Source organism: Hesperophylax consimilis, chromosome 1 (assembly GCF_061612785.1).
Source record: "Hesperophylax consimilis isolate HC1 chromosome 1, BYU_Hcon_1.0, whole genome shotgun sequence".
In the NCBI taxonomy this organism is placed as follows: Eukaryota; Metazoa; Arthropoda; class Insecta; order Trichoptera; family Limnephilidae; genus Hesperophylax; species Hesperophylax consimilis.
Window position 1 is genome coordinate 18,322,191 of NC_142836.1, and position 24,908 is coordinate 18,347,098.

Consider the following 24,908-nt stretch of genomic DNA (forward strand, 5'->3'; position numbering starts at 1 on the left):
TTCAACGGGTTCACATATCTCATACATTAATTATTGTACCTACCAATATTGTTTTTTTTTAGTATAAAATGTAAAAATAATGTTCCAATAAATGCAGAAAAAATATATATTTCGACGTTCATCCACCATTGCGTCTACTTAGTCAGGAAATTGGGTCATGATTTGAACTCGGTCTGTTTTAATTTGAATTTGTTTTTCGCAATCTTGAATTCTGTTGTGCGGCCCCGGGGAAGCTCGACCCCTGCCTCAGACGACTGCCCATACTGCACAGACGCTCGCTACGCCACTGATAATGTGTCTAATGTCTATAGTATATCGACCCAATTCCCAACGCCATCCCCACCTAACCGATGTGCACGAACCACATAATATATTATCCGCATTGTCTTTTCGCGGGAAGGGTACCTATCTACGAAAGGATATTATTTATTCATTCTCCACCCAGTACCGCGGAATTGTGCACGGGCAACACTGTTTTTGAGGAACTTATTTTTCGGTTGTAATCCAAATTCAAAAATCAGGTATGAGCTTTGAAAATTTTTATTATAAGAACTTTAAAAAATATATTTTTAGGTAAGTACCTATTTCATTTTACTGTCGTTAAATATTTTTTTTGCCGTCGTTTTGACTCTACCAAATAGTGTTTTCTTTATTTAAATTCTTTCTTTTCCTTCACCTTTCAAGGATTTTATTAATTTAGAAAAAATATATGTATGTTTCAAATGATTTATACATATAACATTTATTGAAGAAATTAAAGAAAAAAGTATTGTTTTCGTAACCATGAAACGGTCTATTTGTATTAAATATAGATATGAAATGCTAAATCAACATGTACCTAATAATTTAATATTGTATAACAGAACCCAGGTAGGTATAATAAATTTCTTCAATTAAGTAAGCACTTACATAGTTATTTTAATTAGCTATATAGCTACAACAAACTGATTTGAAAACAATCTAATTCGAATTTTGACACAGACTTTTGTTTTAATTTGTTTCAAAGCGGTTAGAGTTATTTGTTGTTTTCAATTAGTTATTTGTGCTTCGTGAAATAAAATACTAATTTTTATCAAATCTGGCAGTACTTCTGCATAAAAATATAATAATATTGTACATATTAGTGAAGTGTTCTTGAAAATGACGAATTCAGTTGTATCAGGTTCGTAAAATAATATGACTCTTTTTCAAGATATCAACTGCAATATTGTATTATCAATACAAATTTGATTTTTAGTTCGATGTGTTCATTTAGTTATTTTACCATTTAATTATTATATAATTATTGTTAATCTTGTGAAATTACGCTGCACGCACACAAAAAATACAAACAGAACTTGGTTTCTACGTACCACATGAAATAATATTTAAGATGAATCATTTGTTGTTTTATTTTAAAGAGTATTACATGCAGTGGAATTAGATAAGTTTGCCATATAATTTGTTTTACTATTTTTTAAAGTCTATTTCCACACAGATGATGTTTAAAGAAATATTTTTTATTGACAAGAAAATACCGCATCATAACACATTACGCCATGTTGCATTTTTCAATAATACTTATCGAAAGTAGCGTAAAGCATAAAAAAATTGTTGAATTCCATGAAATTCACATGCAAAGGCTCTTTAACAAAACAACACTTGATTTCAACTTAAATATCTGATGGAGATAAAAGACAAATATTTAAAATAAGTTTTTAGGTTGCTAGTTTGGGGTTATTTTATTCATTTATGCATATATCCTAACCTTCGAACTTAACTTTGATTGAGAGAAAATGGAAATTTAATGCGTCTTTTGTCATCTTTCTGACAATAAATGGGTGTTTCTTTTAGTAATTAAGTTAGGTTAACGTGTATCTGCTCGCTCGCTTGCACGTCCGGGGAGAAACTCAAATAAACTCGAAAAAATAAAACTTAGGACGCTTTGATATTTATGAAATTTATACACAATATCATCAATGTATTTATAGTGGGTCTATTTTCGAAATCCATCAATTTTTTTTGATTTAGTTAAAGTGGGATGATACCTTTGCGGCATTCGACAAGATTATTCAAACAATGTCAATATCAAGGACCGTTTATTTCATAGAATTTGATAAATTTCAAAGTTGATTTTCAAGATCTGTGTAGGTTCTATTCAGGTTTTGTTAATATGTCATTATTGTTTTGAAAAACTGAAATAATAACAGAACTTGAATAGAACCATCACAGAACTTGAAAATCAACTTTGAAATTTGATAAAGTGTTCGAATTCTGTGAAAAAAACCCGTTCTTACACAATTAAAAATAATAAAATTTTGCCGTCTCTATTAACTTACGACTGTGACAGCAATTATTATTTTTCTGCGTTATCTAAATATTTTTTGTATTTATGAAAAAATATTGTAGATTGGTTTAATTTTAGTTAGAATAAAATGGCTTTCCTCACATGGTACTTTCAAAATACCAAACATACTGTATTGGCTGATTTGCATTCGATTATTATTGGGTAGTGTTCAAATTATGTATTATAAACGTTTATTTTATGGAGCTCGATTATAACACATATTTTACAATGGAGCGATAATGGATTTACCAGTTCCCATAGAAATAAATATTATCTAATTCCTAAACAAGTACTATATAATAAATAATGCCTCCATAGCGTATTGGTTGGCTTTGACTGGGGAGGATGCAGAGAAAAAAAAACCGAACTGTAAACTCTGGGGTTATGAAATTTGCGTAAATTTTCAGTTTGTAATGTATAAAAATCGGTTAAATTGTCAAAAAATAAATATGTCACTTATAGTTTGTTCCGTATTGTTCGATAGCGAATACTTACTAACTGTCTAACGGTTAGATCTGGGGTCATGAAATTGGCTCAGCCTTTTAGTCTGGAATATTATCTTGGTTAGCACGTCTAATATTAGTCTATGTTAGCACGACTTTAATTCATATTTGAGGTATGGAGATTTGAAACATCCATGTATCTATAAGCAAAACAAAAAAAAATATTTGTATTATCATATTTTTAAGGAAACATAATGTTCGTACTCAGTTGAAACTGGGTAGTAACTAGCAGGGCCAGCTCTGTGCGGGCGGAATTAGAGCAGTCCGCTTCGGGCTCCGAATTGCCAAGGTTCTGATAATACCTAACATCTAACAGTTTGAACACATGGCCCTTGGGATTATTAACATAAAAAAAGGCGCTACACCAAAATATAAATCATCCGAATATTATTGATTACAGTGATCACCTACTTTGGCGTCTACTCGTTTTGACAAGGAGCGCGAAATTTTGCCCCGTTTGGCTCAGGGCCGACCCTGGTAACTAGGCACTGGGCAATATTATATTTATACCGCATTGATACGTATTTACATATATTTTATATTATAATTACGGTTCCCAACAATATGAATGCAATATGTAATCAAAAAGCTCCAATCAACCACGACGCACAATCATATTCCATACCTACCAAATACTCTGACATCATTTTAACAATGGACAGACAGTCATTACAATATTGTGTCGTTGGTTATTTTGGTGCCAACATAATATCTTAAATCAATACTTGAATACTGAACGGTCATATCCTCCTGTCACACCTTATAGATTAGTATATAGTTAATGACAAGTTTTATATACAAGCGACAAAAGATTCCCACTGCCTGGAAGCCAGTGATCTAGCAGTTATAAAACTTAATCAAGACATTATATTTCTCTGGGAGGAAGTATTACCTGAGATTGTGCTCGAGTTTCTTCGTTTTTTTATTTGACAATATTATTGCCTGATTAAAGTAATGAAATAAACAATACGGCGTTTTGCATTATTTTTGACGAAAAAAAGAGCTAGCTGGAATGGGTACGTCGCACAGTGGCTTGAAAATCGCCTTTCATAGACATAGAGACTTGAATTTTCAAGGGTATTTTTTTGGCTAGAAATGGATTCTGCTGATCATTACTTTGCTATAAAATTTCGTACGAAGCAATTGCGTGTACAAATGAAGGAGTTATAATTTTTTTAAGAAAAATTATTAAATTAATTAAAAATTAATTAATTATTAAAAATTATTGTTCCCCCCACTTACAAAAATTTATGACAAAATTGCACTTTTACAAATACATAAAGATTTCTTTAGTAAAAATAATATACCACAATTGAATATTAGCAAAATAATAATATCTGTTGGAGGACTAACCGTGCCACTAGCACGAACCACAACAGCACATCACTATATATTCAAGGGTGTAAAATTATTTAATAAATTACCCCTTGATATACGATCGGAAGAAAACTACGAAAAATATTAAAAAAAAAAAATTAAAATACTCTTGTACCACCTCATAACTTTACTTATTGTTAAGAAATATGTTTTTGCCTTTTCAATTCTTTGAATCATTTATTAACTAACCTATATTTTTATTACTTTTATTGTTATTTTATTTCTAATATTTTTTGTTTAATTTATAATATTAATAATAAGCCTTTTATTCTGAACTTCTGTTAGGTACATTAATATTAGAAATATTTTGTTTGTTATAATATATCCCGAAGCTCAGTTTGCCTCTTGGCATAGGCCTCCTCTAACAGTTTCCATTGGGACCTGTCACGCGCTACTCTTCTCCATTGATGTCCAGCCGTGAGTTTTAGGTCGTCTTCCCATCTCATGTGTTGACGTCCTCTACTTCTCTTGCCATCTCTGGGATACCAGTCAGTGACATTTTTACACCATTTCTCTTGTGGGTCTCGGATCATATGACCTGTCCATCTCAATTTTTGTTGGTCTATTCGGGTAACCATATCGGCAACATTAGTTATCTCCCTTATTTTGCTACATCTCACTCTGTCCTGTTTTCTTATTCCTGTCAAACTTCTCTCCATGGCTCTCTGGCAGCGTTCCAACTTTTCTCTGTGGCGTTTGGTGAGTGCCCAAGTTTCGCATCCATAGGTGATGACTGGAATTATACACGTGTTGAAGACTTTCCTTTTTATTTGCATACTTAGTTCCTTGGATTTCAAGACTTCTTTCAAAGACCAGTATTTTTTTCCATCCATTTGCTACTCTTCGCTCGATTTCTTTAGTGGTTTGATCTTTGTGTGATATTATTTGTCCAAGATAGATGTACTCTGACACATATTCGAGTGGTTGGTTGTCAATTTTTATAGTTACTGGATCAGAGTTTGTAAGCAATTTTGTTTTGTCTTTGTTCATGCATAAGCCGACTTTCACACTTTCCTCGTTTAGTGATTCTATCATTTTATTTAGGTGCGTTGGGTTTTCCTCGAATAGGACTATATCGTCTGCAAATCTTAGGTGGTTCAGTTTTGCACCTTGCACGTTGATACCATATTTTTCCCAATCTAGTTTGCGGAAGATACTTTCTAGAGCAGCCGAAAACAATTTTGGTGATAGAGGGTCTCCCTGTCTTACTCCTCTCTTGATCTTGAACTTTTTCCCCAAGGTTTCTAGTTGGATCCTCGCTTCGCAATTCAGGTATATGTTTTTTATAATATTGATGTATATTAAAGGTATCCCCTGCTGTTTAAGACTATCCCATAAAGCTGTGTGTTTTATGCTGTCGAAAGCTTTGGAGTAATCGATGAATGCCATGTTTATTTTCTTGTTATACTCGTTATATTTTTCTACTATTTATTTCACTGTGTGTATGTGGTCCAGGGTAGAGTATTTTTGTCTGAAGCCGGCTTGCTCCCGTGGTTGGTTTTCGTCTAACTTTTTACTTATTCTTTCCAGGATAACCTTGGAAAATACTTTGTAGATATTTGACATCAAACTTATAGGTCTGTAGTTCCCTATATCTTCCTTTTGTCCTTTTTTAAATATAAGAATAATGTTTGATGTTTTCCACTGTGGAGGGATTAGACCAGTTGTTAGTATTTCGTTGAATATTGAAGTGAGTATTGGTAGTAGTTCTTTTAGGGTGCCTTTAAGAAGTTCGTTTGTCACTTTGTCTGGGCCTGGAGCTTTTTCCATCTTCTGACTGAATATAGCTTTTTCCACTTCTCTGGAAAGTATTTTTGGTTCGGTTATAACGTTTTTCTGCTCTTTAATGACGTTTGTCTTCTGATCGTATTTTTGTTTGTCGTCTTGGCTTGAATAGAGGTCCTGGTAAAATTTTGTGGCTATTTCGTTGATTTTATTTCTATTTGAAGAAGTAGTCCCCTTTTTGTTTAGTTTTGGTATCCATTCCTTATTTGATTTCTTCAATTCTTTAAGCGCTTTTTTCACTCCTCCTGTTTTCACTATATTCTTTTCTAATGTTTGCAGCCTCTTGGTCTTCCTATCTTTCCTGATGTTCTCTCTGATTTCCTTACTTAGTTTCATTATAGTTTTTATGTTCTCTTTTTTAGGATGTTTTGTAAGTATATTTTTTCTTTCTTTTATAAGTTGCAGCGTCGTATCACTTAACTTGTACTTGTTTCTATTGCTAGTCTCAGCTTTTACTTTAATTAGTAGATTTTCTAGCTTTCCATATTTCGTATGAGTATCAATGTTACTCGTAGTTAATTCTGCGGCTGATCTAATTAGAGATTGTGTTATTACCTTTAAGTTTTCATCGCTGTGGTGTTTTGTAGTGAGTGAAGCGAAATGTTTTCTAGATTTCTTTGGTAATTCTATTCTTATGTTGCTTCTGACCATTCGATGATCTGTATTGAAGTTGAATTTAGTTAGAACCGACGTATCCGTGAAGGCTTTTGGATAGTTTGATGTTATGTAGTCAATTTCGTTTTTGGTGTTGCCGTCGGGGGAGATCCATGTCCACTTATTCTTTTGGTTTTTCATATATAAACTGTTCAAGAGCGTTAGGTTGTGTTGTAATAAGAATTCAACCAGAAACTCACCTTGTGGACTTCTTCTACCTTGACCGAACTTTCCCAAGACATATTCTTCCTTGCATTGCTTCTCCCCGACTTGAGCATTAAAGTCGCCCATTAGAATAATATGGTTGTTTTGATACCTTGTTATTGTCTGTGTTAGTTCTTTATAGAAAAGTTTGAATTCTGTTTTCGTTGCTTGTTCTGTTGGAGCATAAATTTGTATAATTGACCATACTTTTTGGTATCCCGGTATGTCAATGTTAAGAATGGCTATTCGATCAGAGATTCCAATTAGGTCTTGTATGTATTGTTTCATTGACCGTTTGATTATGAATCCTACACCTTTTTGGCCGGCTGTTTCGCCTTTGTGGAATAGTATATAGTCAATGCGTTCCTCAATCTTTTCTCCTAGTCTTCGCATCTCACTAATGCCCAGGATATCCCATTTTATTTCTTCGAGAGCTATTTCTAGCTCGTGTAGGCTTTCTTCCGTTCTAAGGGTTCTCGTATTTAAAGTTGCGATATTGAGTATTTTGTTTCTTCTTAATATTTTTTGTTTAATTTAAACAAATGTAAAAATATTTTTGCTGTCCTCCCCTAAACACAAGCAGCTGCTTTATTAGGAGAGTGATTGAAATATTGGTGTTTATATTGTTAAAAAATTGTAACCTTGTTTATATGTTTCAATAAAAATTAAAAAAAAAAAAAAAAATACAATCATGCCTGTTCCCCTAGCCATCGAAATATGAAAATTCTAGTATAAGACTACGGCGCAAGCGCAAACGTGTCGTGCATGTTTCTTTGTGCACAAAACTTTGTAAGGCCCCGTAGAAAGCGTACAAAGATGGTTTGAAAGGGAGATATGTAATAATAATGCTTTGATCAATAAATCGATAAATTCACCGTACACGAGTGCCAATGTGTGAATGTTGTAGCGCTAACATTATATATTAGTATTCCTAAACGAATCCATTCAAAACGTATTGGATTACGCATACAGAATAAACATACTAATTATGAAACAAATGAATTTTAATTTACAATCAGGCTATAAAGAAACAATGTAAACTAAAAAAAAAAATTGTATGGCACTGAAATGAGGCTTTCTCTGGAATCATAAGGTTGGCCATTCTATCCTTACACACAGATATACTACTATTTATTTGTATTTTTTGACATACTTCGTATTGTGGCGCAACTTGCGATTTTTTTTTTAAATCCTCAAGTTAAAAAAAAACTTTTTTATGTTGATGATTCATTTTAATGTTAAAATTCTTTACATTATGAGTATGCTTTGTCTAGTTTACAATATTTTAATTATTTACACTGCAAGCCAAAACACTGCGCACAGTGGGCTGAAAATCGCCTTTCATAGACATAGAGACTTGAATTTTCAAGGGTATTTTTTTGGCTAGAAATGGATTCTGCTGATCATTAATATGCTATAAAATTTTGTATGAAGCAATTGCGTGTACAAATGAAGGAGTCATCATTTTTTAAAGAAAAAATTGTATGGAACTGACATTAAAAATGAGGCTATCTCTGCAATCATAAGGTTGACCATTATATCCTTACACGCAGATAAACTACTATTTATTTGTATTTTTTTGACATACTTCGTATTGTGGCGCAACTTGTGATTTTTTTATTAAATCCTCAAAGTTGAAAAAAAAACTTTTTTATGTTGACGATTAATTTTAATGCTTAAATGCTTTACATATGAGTATGCTTTGTCTAGTTTACAATATTTTTTCTCGTCTGGTTTGGAAACATTATTAACACAGTGTATCCTTCTAGGATCACAGTTCTGCTACAGAGGTCTTGTACAAATTTATTATTTGTTTAAGGTAGGTATAGGAACCTGATGTTATAAAATAATATGCGAATGTAATATATTTTATTCAATTTGTGACACCCAGTGGGATCCGAATCCTTCGAAAGGTATTTATGTGATATCACATTTGTTCTGCTTCACGGGACATCATTTCAGCTGTCCGCATGTCCCTTCTAACGATAAAATTATACCAACAAGGCATCGGGTAGAAAAGGTGTAAAATGTTGGGGTCAGTGGATTGGAAAGCTTGCATGTGTAACCTTTTGTGTTTTTTACAAAATATCGATCAAAAGATTCCAATATATAATGTCAAAGAAAACATTAAATAGTGTATTTTATTTTGTTCACGGAGCAATTAATTGAAAAACGAAACTATTCGTAAAAAATTTAGATTTTTTTATAATTTATAAAGGTGTAAGGGTACATAATTTTAAAAGGGAATTTCTATTTGATTTATTTTTACGATAATTTTAATAACTGAAGTTTTGGTTACCGGACAAAGCTTTGTCGATATTTTATTGCAGGAGATTTTTGGGATAGAGGAAGCTCAGGTAATATCACACTTTTTACGCTAGATTGAATTAAGATTTTCCAGCGTGTGTATCAGTGCTAGGGCCGGCCCTGAGTCAATATACGCCTGGCGCGAGTCAAATTTTGGAGCCCCTTGTCAAAACCGGTTGGCACCTAGCTCGGTTAAAACTGTAATCTCTAATATTTTAATGATCTGTATTTTTTTGTAGCGCCGTTTTTATGAAAATTAATCTCAAGAGCGATGTGTTACGTATTATTAACGCCTTGGCGCTGATGATACCTAACACATCGTTATTCTGCTCCAATTCGCCGGCCTCGAGTAAAACAACCTATATGCAACATCAGTTACCAAACATCCTGTTAGTAATACGTTACAAATATTATTTACTGTTAATGTAGTACCTACTTTTATATACCTTCACCATCTGTATTAACTGGTGGTACCAGGAGCAGGGTGATATTTTTTCTGACGGCTTTAGGGGTTGGGGACGCATAGACTGAAAGGATCCAACAACTGTGTTTGTTTCCTACAATTTAATATTGTCAGATTCAATGACCTAACTAACTAACTTCCGCCGGCTTTCACTTTACAACTGTGGGGACGGTGTGGGGGTTCGAATACATAACTGTCGCAAGTTTACTTATCTAAATAAATTTAATTATGTCAAAATGTTAGCAACCGGCTGAAGAAATTTAAAAAAATGTATCACGCCGCGGCCGTTGCCCTCAAATAAGGTAAAGAAGAAGAATGTAGCACCATGCGCAACTTATCTGTATAACGAAACTCCTTGATTTCTTCATGTTCATCAAGTGTCTTCTACATTAATTTATTATTATTTTTCATTGACCATGACTCAAATGATTTTATACTTTTTTCTCCCAGTATGAACCACTTTTATTATTTTCGTCGTTGGGGTACCGAAGTGAAAAAAATGCTTTATGTTATTATTATAGTAGGTAATTTCAGTACCACCCCTATCCTTGATACTGTTTATTGAATCCAACATTATTGATGTACTTTTTGTATGTCGTATTATAGACTCACCAACGTAACTACATATTAAATTATATTATGAACCTAGATACTGCTCCATATTATTTCCAGGTCAATCAATTTAATTTCCATCCCCAGTCACATAATTCTATAAGGTTTCTATTGATAAAAATATTTAAATATGAACGTTTAAACATATTAATGAAAATGGGCACGGAAGCTTATAAAATTATTTCTGTTTTATTATTTTGTTTTTTGTAACAAATAGAGATAATGATATTCTCACTGGGATCTCCGTGCTGAGGATTTCGTTTACATATTATGAAAATTTAATGAAGTAATAATATAAAGTAATTATAAAATATACTATTTGGAACGGGTTGTTTCGCAGAATTTGAACAATTCATCAAATTTAAATGTTAAAATTCAAATTGTGTGAAGGTTCTATTCACATTCTGTTATAAATTCATTGTGGGCCTGTTATTTCTCAGAACTGAAATAAAAACAGAACTTGAGTAAAACTTTCACGGAACCTGAAAGTTAACTTTTAAATTTGATTTTTTCCGTGAAACAACCCGTCCCAAGGACCGGGTTGTTTAGGAAAATTTGAACAATTATTCTAATTTTCAAGTTCTGAGAAAGATTTTTTCTAGTTCTGTTAGTATTTCAGTTCTGTCAAGTTTCTAGCCTATAATGATATAGTAACAGAACTTGAATAGGACCTTAACAGAACCCGAAAATGAACGTTGAAATTTGATGAATTGTTCAAATTCTCTGAAACAACCCAGCCTATGTGTTATGTGTTTCTGAATAAATTATAAATATTTTACTCGTGTTTTTTAATACAGTTGAGTGTTTTCGCTTTCAGTTTGTTTTTGGTGTCAGTATAAATATGTTGAATTTCGTAGCTCCCAATGGTTTGTATCCAACTTTTTATTTGAAATATAAATGATATAATATTTTTGTGAGTTTCGAGAAAGGAATTTTGCTGTAGAATTTAGTACCATAGTAGAGGATTTTATTTGTCCAAATGTTGTTGTAGTTGCTGGTTGGATACGTTTTGATCCTGAGATATAGTGTTTGTAAAATACCTACGCGTTAAATGAGAGTTGTTTAATTGACACGATGTTAATATTGTTGAAGATTTCGTCAGTGCTAGTTTTTACAGGGACTTTCAGAATAATTTTCATTTGGCTTTTTGGGTTTTAATTAGTAATTTTAGGACATTGTCATGTGCACTGCCCCATCCGATAATACCAACAGTAATTGGAAAAGAGCCCTTGATAAAGAATTTTTACTGAGGACTTTCCTGATGGTTTTGCAAAAAAGCTTAGTTTTTTTTATTTCATTATTTAAATAGTTAATTTTTATATGTTCATGTCATTTAAAATTGTGATCAATTTATACACCTAGATAAATTAGTTAGGTGGTCAATGTTTTCCAAGGAGGGACAATTTTTACAATGCCTGCAATGTAATGGGGAGCTACGAATTTTCAATTTCAGGTTTCCTTCTTAGTTTTTTGTATTTTTATTTTTATTGTAACGTCATTGGATGAATCCAACAACATTATTGCTTCTATTCCTGAAAGAAAATAATTTCTGTACTTTGTACTTATTTTTTTCGCTTTTCTAACGCTTCAGACAATTTAATGCCAAATCGTAAGTGGGTAATCTGAATCTCCCAAATTCCAAACAAGCTTTTCAAGCTTTCAGCCCTTATACACTCAGAAAACTTACTGATTTTCTGATAATATGCTGATTTATTAAGAATCTCCTTAAATTATTTGTAATATGGTTAAAAACGAGATTGCAGGTCTTAAACGATGAATTAACAGGTTTCCTAATAAACTTTCAGTAAAACACGAATGCAGTATCGTGACGTCGGACACATGTTCATAAAAATTCTAATTTTTTCACATTTTGTCATTGTATATTATCAGGACAAACGCAGGTGCATGAAAACGGGTTCCGATATATTATGTATGTGCTAAAATATTATAATGAAACGTCCTGCCATCCTTTTTTGTTATTTGTTTTTGGGGTATTATGCCGTGTTGCGCTAACTCCTTCTTTAGCCAACGTTTCGGACAGCATTGCAGTGTCCATCATCAGGGCAGATGTCTTATTTTTGATTGATATTTAAAATAAGACATCTGCCCTGATGATGGACACTGCAATGCTGTCCGAAACGTTGGCTAAAGAAGGAGTTAGCGCAACACGGCATAATACCCCAAAAACAAATAACAAAAATACTTTTGGCCGTGAAAAGTCCTGCCATCCTGTTTTTAACAAGATTTGAATAAATCAACAATACTCATAGATAAAATATATGATACATATAATAAGAGATAGTAAGGTTTTCTAATCAAAACTAGTAATAGGTGTGTTATAAATTGTTACCCATGTTATTATAATATCTCATCGTTATGTAATTTTGTTGAAATTGCATAATACGGAAAAGATGAGTTCAATTCTGTCTCTTCTGTTCCAGAAGTTCGACCTCAGAAATCAAAGGGACGAAAATGATGTTACCTTGAACTAAATGTTTTGTTTCGTGAAATTGTCTAGCGTGACTATAAAGCTCAACTTGACTAGGTGGGGTTTTCATAAACGCTGTATACAGCGCGCATTATGTTATGACTACATGAGGTGGGTCTGGGTCATCTCGTGCTTGGAGGAGTGGAGCCAATCCTCTTTACTTCGCGATCCTGCCACTCCTTCGGTGTGCATTATACATAGGTTTATTATTGTATCTAACCGCTGTGCTCGAAGGTGCTAAATAATTTTTGGAATACCCACTTAAATGGCTTGGTCGTTGAAGGAATTATTTACAAGTCATAAGCTTTGGACAAAATAAACAATACTCTACGAATCGAGGCCAATAAAAGAGATCTGCGTGATCGGGTATAGGGTAAAAAAATCTGTTATCGATTCATTGTTGAATAATTTATGACCTTGATTAAGTAGTAAGCTACTGAGTAGGGTAGATAAATAATATTGGTGGCTAATATTGCATAATATTATAATTACCAATATAAATCATTTTAATTTTTTATCCTAAATCCGTCTGCATTTTTTCTAGGTTTAGTACGTATCTCGTTTCATAAAATACGTTGTTAAATAACGTGTGTGATTACCGCACAAGTGTCCTATTGTCCCATCTGCCCGGAGCCATTTTTATTTTTCTTTTAATACACGGAGAAAAAATATTATTGCTGATTTATTAAAATCCGGTTAAAAACGTGATTTCGGGCCGTTTTATATTGAACTTTTAGTACATTCCTAATATTTCGTAATACTTGTTCATGCACCTGCATTTGCTCTGTTAATATACAATAACGAAGTGCGAAAATATTAGATTTTTTATGAACACGTGTTCCAACATTGCAATAACACATTTTTGTTTTACTGAAAGTTTTATATGAAACCTTTCAATTCATTCGTTAAAGGCCTGCCATCCCGTTTTTAACCGGATTACGAATAGTTGTAAGAGATTCTTAATAAATTAGCATTATTTCATATCAGTAAGTTTTCTTCGTGTACTGGTATCTGTGTTTTCTCGGAAAAAAAGAATGGAAGGAAAATTCGACGAAACTTTAAAAGAATTCAATTCAATCATTGTAAAATGTTATTTGCAACAGGAGGTTATTCAAAAGGTAGATTTCTCTGGTTTTATCCTATCATATTATTATTATATTCTGTTAACTTACCCGCTGTGCATGTATTTCAATAAAAGGTCATATTGAACGGATTAGGAAAATCATAAATGAAAAACAAATCTCCTGAACTGAAACTAATAAAAGCCCAAATCTAGGCTAGGTACCCACATGCAGACTTATTTTTTGACTGTAGGCGTAAAATCAATAACCATTTCGTGTATTTCATTTTTAGACGTAGGTATGTAGGTTTTCTTCCTTTGAAGTGAGCTTCAATAAGAATAATGTCGGTTGAAGGTATACAATGTAATATATATATAGGAATATAGGTATCGATGTGGAAAAGTTGGTAGAGGGTAATTTCAGGTTTTTATTGCCTCGATCGATTCTAATAGCCCCATTTATTGTAAATTGCTACCCTTTCCGACTATACAACTGTCCTTGTAGGCCATCATTATGTCCTCCACCTAGGGGAGGTGCAGATGATACTACGCGGACAAAGTAACACAACAACTGCTGTTGGAAGCATAATGAGAACATTTTGTATCCACACTTAATTCTAAATACTAAGTCAATTCATTTAATTCTACTTTAAGTGGCTTTATTAAGGATTGGAATCGATTTTTCATTACTATCAAATTCTGTATAGTGGAAAACATTATATTAAATACATTACTGGCTTTCGAACCAAGAATCGCCCGTGGTTTGTTGAAAATTTTATCGTATGCTTCATCTCTTGATTATGGCAATGGGCGATGTTATTTGAAGAATTATTTTCGTCTCCCAGTACCTACATACGCACACGCGAAATGAAAGTGACCCTGAAAGACGCATTTACTCACATTTCGTGGTAGGTAGACTTCACACTTCACACGCACCGTCAGGTTGAGCTGTCCTTGTAACTTGTTCTATTCTCAGAAACGTCAAATTCTTCTTCATAAGCCTTCTAGCGTCCAGCCGATTCTTTGCAGTTCTCAAATAATTTTTTAAGTAGACAATTTTAAGTTTTTCGAAAAATACAGAATTTTGCTTCCCACATAGGTGCTTAGGTAATAACTTCAGTCAATTTAAAAAAATCAATAATGACCTTAATTATATTTTCTATTGTTAAAATAATTTCAAAGTTTTAATATGATGATTCTCGACAAAACTACAAATCTTTGGAATGTTTGTTGGACGTCACCGTTCACAAGAAGCTTACTTTTATTTTCGACAGGGTAAATTTAGTAATAAAATAACAGCTGTTGTTACTTTTAATTGAAGGCCACATTTTAAAATGCCGGCATATCGTCACTATTGTTATTCAATTGGACCAATATATAAAAATCAGCCATTTCCGCAGTCGATTTAATTTTTCTGTTTAGTTTTGTTTAATATTTTTGTGTTATTTACAGCTCAAACTAAGAGATACTTTTGAGAGAAAATTGTTCTATCTCCTTTTGTATTACGATGAGATAAATTATTTAAGGCGATGCACTACGTAGTAATGCAAAATTATGTGTTTTTGGTTTGAAAATTTGGTCGCCTAGAAATGTTTCAGATGCTTTAATTAAATACTGCGAGTAGAATACATCTTGGCCTTTGAAATAATCGAGTATTTTTTAGATATGTCTTTTTATAAGCCCAAAAAAATAATCTATAAGGCCTATGAAAACTGCTTAAAAGTTCAAAATCTCTGACTTACGAACCCATTTTCGGTTATGATTTTATTGTTTAATGTGGCAAATTAAGTTATTTATAAAATGATCGGAAAAAAATTAAATATTTATGCCTGAACATCCACAAAATAAAATAAAAGGCACTTTTTGGCCATGTTTTTTTATTGCATAAATCAAAACAGGCGGATGGTGTTAAGCGGGAATTTAAACCTTATCGCCATCTACGTAAGGGGTGTTGTTGATAGCGGGTCGATTTAAAATATTACACGACGTAGTGCATCGCCTTAAGTCGAAGCACCAGCCCTTGACCCATTCGGAGTCGAGCAATAAATTTACAAATTCCTTGGGTGTCGCCTGTGTTAATTCGAACAAAAAAACATCACAAAAATGCATGTTTTATTTAATTTCATGAAATTCAGGCACAAATATTAAAAATGTTTTAGATCATTTTTCTAAATAACTTAATTTGAAACAACACACAATAAAATCACATTCTAAAAGAGATAGTAAGTAGAGATTTGGTACTGTTTATTTAATTTCTAGGCTTATGAAAAGGTTTATCAAAAGATTACTCGACTCTTTCCAACGCCAAAATATGTTCTACTGTCAATTTTAATTGAAGCATCTATGATGTTTCTAAGTGATCAAATTTTCAATCTAAAAACACGTGATTTTGCAAGTTTTTACATTACTTCGCATTTCATCGTCTTAAGCAGTGTTTGAAGGAGGCAGTATCACACTTTTGTATTTACATACAATAGTTTACAGTAAACTTCAAAAGTTTAACTCCAAAAATGAAACAATATTTAAAATACATTATAATTATTTCGGTGGTTGGTTATTGATTTTCCCATCATATGCGTTATTAATAATAGTTTTTTTCTTTTATATTCAACAACAATATACATTTATTTTAAAGTCACCTAAATTAAATTTCATCAGAAGTAGAAGTAGATTAGATTAAACCATTAGCCAATTAAACGGGGCTTTTTAATGTGATGGTGTTTCATTATTATTTTTTAAAACCATTTATAAATTCTTCATATAAAATAAGTTATATATTCAGAATCAGCGATTGATGCATGAATGTATTTTTTATAAGCCATACTATTTTTAATTAAGTTCATTATTATATTATTTTCTGCAGCAACAGTTTTCTAATTACATTATTTCTGAAGAGTATACTCAGTCTTAATTAAACTACAAGAGATTATAACATAGGAAGTAGAAGACATTGTGGGATGAATTATTGAAACTGAAAGTAAAACGTTCTGTTAAAAATTTTTAAAGCCAACGATTTACATTTACGAGCTTTTAAAGGACAAACTTTGAGATTAATGAAAGAGAATAAAATGTAATTGTGATTTCTTAATTTGTTATATTTTAAAAGTATTTGATTTTATTCGGTCCGGCTTGCGAACGCTTCCTGACCACAAAGTCAAATAATATAATCTTAATATTTTAAGTACCGATATGTAACTGACCTTTAGTCACGATTCCATTTCCACGTACAGCTCTCCCCTCCAAACAGGGTGGGAAGTGGAGCAAGGAAACTAAAAATACTTTTCTTACACCCCTTCAAAAAAGCGCTTTCACTTATCTTATTAACTCGTAAATAATCAATATTAATACTAAATAATTGCTCGGATAAACGAAATACTTAAATATTTACCTATCCTTCCTATGTAAACATCGAACGAAATTGGTATTTTTTAGTGCAAGATAACATAATTTAATGAAAAACCAAATTTCTAGATTGATAAAGAAGAATCCTATAAAGATTATTAATTAAAATTTAAGAAATCTTTGAAAACATTTTTGTACCCACATTCATTGTTTTTGACCTCGACTTTTCCTAAGGGGGGGGATAACCCTGTTCGAACCAATTTAATTTAGGCGATAATCATCTTCTAACCTTCGAACGGTTGGGAAACTTTTAATGAAAATGGTTTATGAAACCGCGTTTTGTAAACCTTTCCCATTTCCTACATTCCGCCCCACGCAACAAACAAGGTCATGTTTTCTGCTGAAAAGCAATCAAATTACTGAAATGTGTGCGTCATTAAAGTCGTGTATCACAATTTTTGCTTTAAGTAATAAAAACTGTAGTCCAATTTTATATTTAAAAAAAACGGTAGTTCTTGAAAACCGGAATAAAAATCATAGGTTGGTGTATTATAATGAAAATTGTAGAGGCTATTGGCATATGAAAGGGAGGGCAATTTGTCTACGAATATTTGTTTATACATACATCTATAGTTACCTAAAAGTCTATCCTCCCCCGGTATAAGTGAGTGTTTTCGCTGTTCACTTTATACAATCGATCACCTTTTGAAAAATCAACAAGATATTTTTTAAAGTTATAGTACTCTTAAGTTAGACCCTGCGTAAAACATTACGTACCTACCTACCACCGTTCCCCTCAACGCCATTCGTTTACCTTTATTGCACCTTTGGACCCTGAGGAAAAGATGATTTTCCAAACTTTGCATCTACACTTTTTTTAGGTTATCATAAAGAAGTATGTAGGTATGTTTGGTAAAATGGCTATTTCGGTGACATCATATTTTTTGTTTTTCAATGTACCTACCTACTCAATAACTCAATCATCCGGGATTTCATTAACACGTAGCCGAGACTGTATTTGCAAGTTGCTACCTGTACCACCTACAGTGAAAATGGAAAAGAAACCATCAGTGTTTACATTTTGCAAAAGGAAATCCGAAATCTGGAGAAAACCTCCAACAGGAAAACTGTCCTTCGGACGCGTGAATCTGAAAAGCACTGGACAGAGCATTGGTACGATTTCGTATGAATGGCATTGAAGCTAAATCTTGGGTGCGGGAAAATTTCCTGGCAGCCATCTTGTATGACAAAATTTGGAAATGATTTGTGTGCAAAGCGGGGCATAATGAACTATTATAATTTTAATTTCGCGTTGTTAATGCAGTTATAACGGCTTACGATTTTTTTGTGTTTGATGAGACAAGGAATGGGATTTTTCATTAAAAAAATGAATAAGATTTTGGCATTTTTCAAACATCTGCCCCTCACCCGCGGCTTCAAATTGTTCTGGAATAGCTCCGTCCAGTGCTTTTTATGTTTTTTGGACGGCCACTGTGTTTCATTGTTTTGATTAAATTATGCAAGACAATTAAACTGAATTTCTCCATATAACCTCAATTTCGAACCGAGATAAACATACTTTGAAACAAATGTATAAGCGTGGGTAGTGATTTTTTACTACAGTAATATTTAAATTCGTTCCCAAATAACATCGATTCTATTTACATTATTTAGAAACTGATATTTTTTCTTCAAGATTGAAGATTTCATTTTTATAGTCATCTGAAAAGACAATACTGTATAAAATAGTTTGTTTCTTAATTTTTCACAGCCCTGTATTTCCTAATTGCTAGAACTGTATACGCATGTGTGACGGTATTTTCGTAGAATTTCCACGCTTAAACTGCCGTTAATTTGGGGAAAGTTTCTCAGCCCTCCGTCTCGCCTCATGAAAAGTCGATGGAAGCGAAGGCAGTGTTCTAGATTAGTTTGGAGGGTCGACAACCCGAACTCGCCACGCCACATTATTATTTCACGGACAGTTTTACTCGTTCGTCGCGCTTTGGTTCGGACCGTCTTTTCTCCTTTCATTCGGTCTCTAGATACGATTAAATAAACCACTATTTAAAACTTCCAAACAATAAACATGTGCGGTCCATCTTTGACGAAAGCTTAACATTTTTTGTTGGAAGCTTCTCGAGAGCTTTTTTATAGTGTTTAGTGTATTGACCTATGAAGTGACAATATGCAGCGGCCAAAGCGAAAAATCGATTCCCATAGTAAGTGCATGTGCGAAGTGTTATTGTCGTAACAGTTTGTGTGTAGTGTTGTGTGTTTTGTGTAGTGTGTAGTGTGTAGGTACCCAAAAAAACCAGCGAGTTTCATCTAACCCCGAAAATATTTTATAATGACTACCACAAGCACATTTACCATAAAAGTATCTTATGGCGGACTTGTTGATCAAACCGATTATTAAATCCTGTATTCCTGACGCCTTGCATGCAAAACATGATTAATTGTTTTATGTTCTAAAATTGTGTCGGAACTAGCGAAAAAAAAATCCTTCCGAACTTTTGGAATTGCCGAAAACGTCTTATTTCTTTTAAAAATAAAGCCACAGATTGACATATCTAACTATGTAAATTATTGAAGTGTGAGATGTTCGAAAAATACTTGGGAAGACAATTATTAATTCAACGCTCGTTGAAAGTAACAAAATATATTTTTTCATGAATCCTACATAGATTGACATATCTATCTATGTAAATTATTGAAGTGTGCTCTAATTGAGATGTTCGAAAAATACTTGGGAAGACAATTATTAATTCAACGCTCGTTGAAAGTAACAAAATATATTTTTTCATGAATCCTACAAGTTTATGTACGTATTGATTGGTCTTCCATTCTTTATGCTTTCCTTTTTTTATAATAGATATAGAAGCGTGTACATGTGTAAGATTTTCCGTGTAAATAGGGATTTATATAATATTAGAAGACGAAGATATGTTATTTTATTTTTCATATGTCAACAATACCCATTGCCAATTGAAATAATATCAACATTAAACAGACCCTACGACTACATACTTGGGTATGTGCTCAATGCAGGAGTGTTCCTAACCCAACCTAACCTAAAAGATAGTAGATATTTAATTTAATGGTTTGTATGCAGGAATGTGGAACAGGCCGGCCTCCGCCACCTCGCGCCAGGAAGCAGAGCTGATGAACCGCTCCTCGCGCGCCCTCGCCCAGACGGAGGACCCCTTGGAGAGGCTGCGCCTGCTGTGCCTGTCCAGAGGGGCAGCCGGCATCATGGGGTTCGGAAGGTATACTCGGGTACCCATCACTTTCCCAACGGCTGTCTTTCCCAACACGTCAGAACTCTAATTATTTTGTAGAAAGGAAGCTACATTTATTTTTTTAAACTATTCTAGACCCTTCAATGTCCCTGCATGCGTGATTGTTGGTAAGAAAGAAAAGTTTATGCATACTTACATTCAAGCTGATGAATCGCTTCTCGCGCGCTCTAGCATGTGGCAGACGCAGACGGAGGATCCCTTGAAGAGGCTGCGTCTGCTGTACCTGCAGAGGGGCGGTCGACATCATGGGGCTCGGTACACTTGGAGGTTGTTACTTTTGAACATCAGAAAGACTGGGGACAAAGTCATGTGCACATTAAGTTTCGAATAAAAGCCGATATATTTTACGTAGGTACTCGTAAATGTACATGCAAAGAAACATTTTTTTTAAAACATGTGCTTTCATTGACAGCCAAACAAAAGGAGACTAGATAATATAACCAAATAGTGTAGAATAGTTACAATACCTCCAACTTCTGAAATTTCCCATACATTGTGATGGCATGAGTTGTGTGGCTTGGTTTACTGTCATACATTTTAATGGATTTTATGCATGTTATGCCATGTTAAATAGACCCTCTAGCGGACAGATTAGCTAATGAAATTAAATGGTGCCAATGTTTTACTGGGTTGGACGTTAATATTCTAGGGTGTTTGATATAAATATGTATATCTTCAATTAAATCTACGAGATCCCTATTTTGTGTGCCTATCTTATAATTTTACTCTTTTACACCCATCATCCCCCCGTTACCAAATAAGCCCCATAACTATGCACCTTATGTACTTATTCCTGGGCCATACAACGTGCAATAAAACAAAATGATTTTTCTTTCAGAGTTTTCCGGAGAATGGATGACGATGGAAGTAAACAGCTTGACAAGGATGAGTTCTTCAAAGGAATAAAAGATACTGGATTAGATATTACCGACAGTGTACGTATGATTTCATCCTTACTGAGTGTGGTGAAACTAATAATATATTTTCAATAACTGAAATGGACTGTAACAATTTAGCAAGCCAAAGGTAATTAATTAGCTTCATGTTCATTAGGAAACGTAGGTAATTACGTAATGAAAAGTACCTACTTATTTAATAATTATATTGTTTTGTTGAAATATTACGCACATTCTTACGTACATTATTTTGAATCTAGGTATACAATATGTACTTTGTTATTTTTCATAAGCTCATGTGGTCATTTTTTTTACAGGAAATAGATAATCTGTTTGACCAACTTGATTCTGACAAGAGTGGATCAGTGAACGTCGACGAATTTCTAGTTCACATTCGTGTAAGTTTAAATGTTGGATGTTTTGATGCTAGGCATAAGTTAATTAACTAATTAATTAATAAACTTGTAAGAAAACTAGTATGCAGCTAAGTTTTTTCTCCCCGTGTTCCATGTGCTCACATCTCATGTGTTGAGATGTTTATTTGTTACAGCCCCCGATGTCCGACTCGAGGAAGGGAATCGTGGCGCAAGCCTTCAAGAAACTGGACAAGACTGGCGATGGAGTTATCACGCTCGATGACCTCAGAACTGTTTACAATGTCAAGACTAATCCAAGGTGCGCACTTCTTTCTTACCAATATTTTACTACGATTTATATATATATATATGTATACATATACATAACTCTAGACACAAGCTTAGATTTTTATGGAGGTAATTTTTAAATAAGATATATACATAATTATACAAAATAAATAATATATATATATTGTGCATGTGAATTATTACTCTGTTATCAATTATGTTTATATTTTTGTAAAAATATTTTTTTGTAAAATAATTTAAATTTTAAATTATGTGTTAAAATATTTTTTTCCGTCTAATTATTATTTGTAGGTATAAGAGCGGAGAAGAAAGTGAGGACCTCATCTTGAATAAATTCCTTGAGAATTTCGAGCAAGAAGACACCAAGGATGGCGTGGTAAAAACAAATTCTCACATCACTCTCATGAAATCAAAACACTAAGTTAATTAAATAAATGTCTCACAAGCTCCTGATGGTTGGGAGAAGTTGGGACTCTTGTGCGGTACTCGCATAAGAATTAAAATTTATCAATATTAGTTGATAATTTTTACACATCGGGTACTGATAAATAAAAACGAACTAATTCCAACATCTGGCATTCCTGGCATCGCCTAAAATGTATATACCTAGTATTATTATCTTAATTACTGTACAGTTTAGGCATGTTATAAAAGGAAGTGGAGTCCTCTGTTATTTTCAAAAAGTACTGTTGAAGTTTTCAAACAGAATTTTCGATAAGAAAATGTCAAAATAAAAAATTTTCTGACCATTTTTTCGAGGAGATTTTTTTCCCATTTTCCAATTCTTCAAAATTTTAGGATTTTTTCTTGTGGGATCAAAAACAAAATTCCCAAATATCACAAAACAAAATCAAAAAGTTTAACGTTGTTCTTAAAATTTCACCACCCATTTTCAACCAAATTTCCGAAAAAATTTCCAAGCTGCACATAATATCAAAAAGATAAATGTTTTCGCGAAAAATTCCCGATCAATTTTCAGGAAAAGTTAAAAATTTCCAAACTTCACATAATTTCAAGAATATAAATGTCTTTTTTCATGACCTATGTTCTGACCAATTTTCCCATGAGAAGTTTTTCAGAAAAGTAAAAATTTCCAAACTTCACATAATTTCAAGAATAAAAAATTCCCGCAAAGAAAACATCTAACTTATGAACCCAACTTCATGTATGACGATATTTCTGTCGTGGTTTTTTGACTTTGTGTGACTTTGCTGCCACTGGATCGGTCGATATTATTTTTTTCCAAGTAACCGGCTATTTTTGGAATAAACAAAATTCGAAAATTTAGTTTTGCCCATGAAAAAAAATGTATCTATAATGATATTTTATTATTATATTATGTATTTGGAATCTTTGAATTTTTTAAATTCTTGTAATTTTATAACTCGAACCGATTTGGTTCAATTGCAAAAGGGGAGGTTAGGGGGAGAAAGTCGAATTATGTTAAAATACACAATTTACGCAGTGTTATCTAATTTCTTTACTTCAGAATGGCAGTATTTTTTTGCACACATTCTAATAATTGTTGTTGTACTTACAAAGGAGCAAAACTTACTAAATTGTGCGAAGTCAATCAAAAAGCCGTATGGAGGGATTAGCATCCAAAAGCCCATCAAGGGAAAAAAACCCATTTTTATCAGCTGTATTAATGTAATTTTAAAATATGGGATCCCAAGGGGTTATTCCGGTTCTGCGCCCCTGAGGTGATATCTCACAAAAGCGGCGCTATACAAATTATCCAATAATAAAATAGGATATGGAATTGTCATTAACCTTAAAATGAACGTCTTTTTTGGTGTCACCCGAGATAATTGGAATCGCAGTTAACAAAAAAGTCGTTCAGTTTAAGGCTGGAATAGCCCCTCGGGATTCTCAGCCACCAGGTCCCATTGGAGATTGAGGTTCATGGATCTTACATGAAAGTCTTTGCTAACATTATTCGAAAACATACAAAAGGTAATGCTTTGTTTCCAGGTGACTCTGGAAGAGTTTATGAACTACTACAGTGGAATCAGCGCCTCCGTGGACACCGATGGATACTTCGATCTGATGATGCGACAGGCCTATAAACTCTAATTATCCCACCTTCATCTTTCATTATATACTATTCTCCTATACTAGAGATATCTTTCAACTATTACTGTCAAAACATTGCAACTCCTGGAAAATGCAATGCCAAAACAATATTGACACTCGATATTTGATTCCAGTTTGTCTTATCATTCCACTTTCACCTTGGGGGTATTACAAAATAGATATTGGTCCGATATGTTCACCGCAGAATGAAACAACCCTTTTTTAAATGATCGTGTGCGTACATACGCTATTAAGCCGAGAAGAAGATAAATGTTTTGTCATTAACTTTGGGAACGTTTTCTGTCGGGTCGTTATATTTTATATGTTATTTAAACTCTTTGATTTATTTAGGGATTTACATATGATATGATTTTTTACGGACGATCCAGATAGTTTGTCCGATGAACACGATAGCGTTTATCACTTATCACTTACTAAGAGAATAGTATTATAGTTGGACCAATAGTTAACAGCTGCACTGTCTTGTGACGGTGTATGCATAATATTATTGCATATTTTATATTCTTCAGTCATTTTGTGTTGTTTAAATAAATAGGTTGTCATAATAATATAATATATATAACCCCAACACTTTATGAAGTGTTAACAGCAAAAATACCCTGTTGTGAAAAAAGCTTTGAATAATCAATAAAATAACCATACTGTATTGATCGTGCGTATCGCGAATTTATTTGTATTAATAAAAAATTATATATTTAATTAAACATTATAAAGATTAACTAGAATTTTGTGCATTATTTTCCTTAAACGTTATAAATAATTTTCACCCCTTATGTAATTAATGTTCATTTGAGTGATTTCTTTGGTTCCATAATAAATCAACACATCGA

The 24,908-nt window shown here is 33.0% G+C and overlaps 1 protein-coding gene across 3 annotated transcripts; it reads left to right on the plus strand.

Moving 5' to 3' along the window:
- Positions 1-391: 391 nt before the first annotated feature.
- On the plus strand, positions 392-24,747 carry LOC149426381 (calcyphosin-like protein). Of its 3 annotated transcripts, none has more exons than XM_089636672.1 (7): positions 392-521; positions 20,234-20,387; positions 21,259-21,355; positions 21,634-21,714; positions 21,867-21,991; positions 22,273-22,357; positions 23,956-24,747. In XM_089636672.1, the coding sequence occupies exons 2-7, from the start codon at positions 20,236-20,238 to the stop codon at positions 24,055-24,057; spliced, it is 642 nt and encodes a 213-aa protein (XP_089492798.1). In that variant the 5' UTR covers positions 392-521; positions 20,234-20,235; the 3' UTR covers positions 24,058-24,747. The 3 variants fall into 3 exon arrangements, with proteins under 3 accessions (XP_089492798.1, XP_089492789.1, XP_089492781.1); XM_089636663.1 differs by lacking the exon at positions 392-521 and adding an exon at positions 1,004-1,162; XM_089636655.1 differs by lacking the exon at positions 392-521 and adding an exon at positions 19,146-19,340.
- The last annotated feature ends 161 nt before the right edge of the window (positions 24,748-24,908 follow it).

Excerpts from the sequence above, each read along its gene's own strand:
- LOC149426381 (XM_089636655.1), top strand. The coding sequence starts at position 19,307 with ATGCAGCGGCCAAAGCGAAAAATCGATTCCCATA. Across the intron at positions 20,388-21,258 it reads GGCATCATGGGGTTCGGAAG|AGTTTTCCGGAGAATGGATG; the intron begins GTATACTCGGGT and ends TTTTTCTTTCAG. Across the intron at positions 21,715-21,866 it reads AATTTCTAGTTCACATTCGT|CCCCCGATGTCCGACTCGAG; the intron begins GTAAGTTTAAAT and ends TATTTGTTACAG.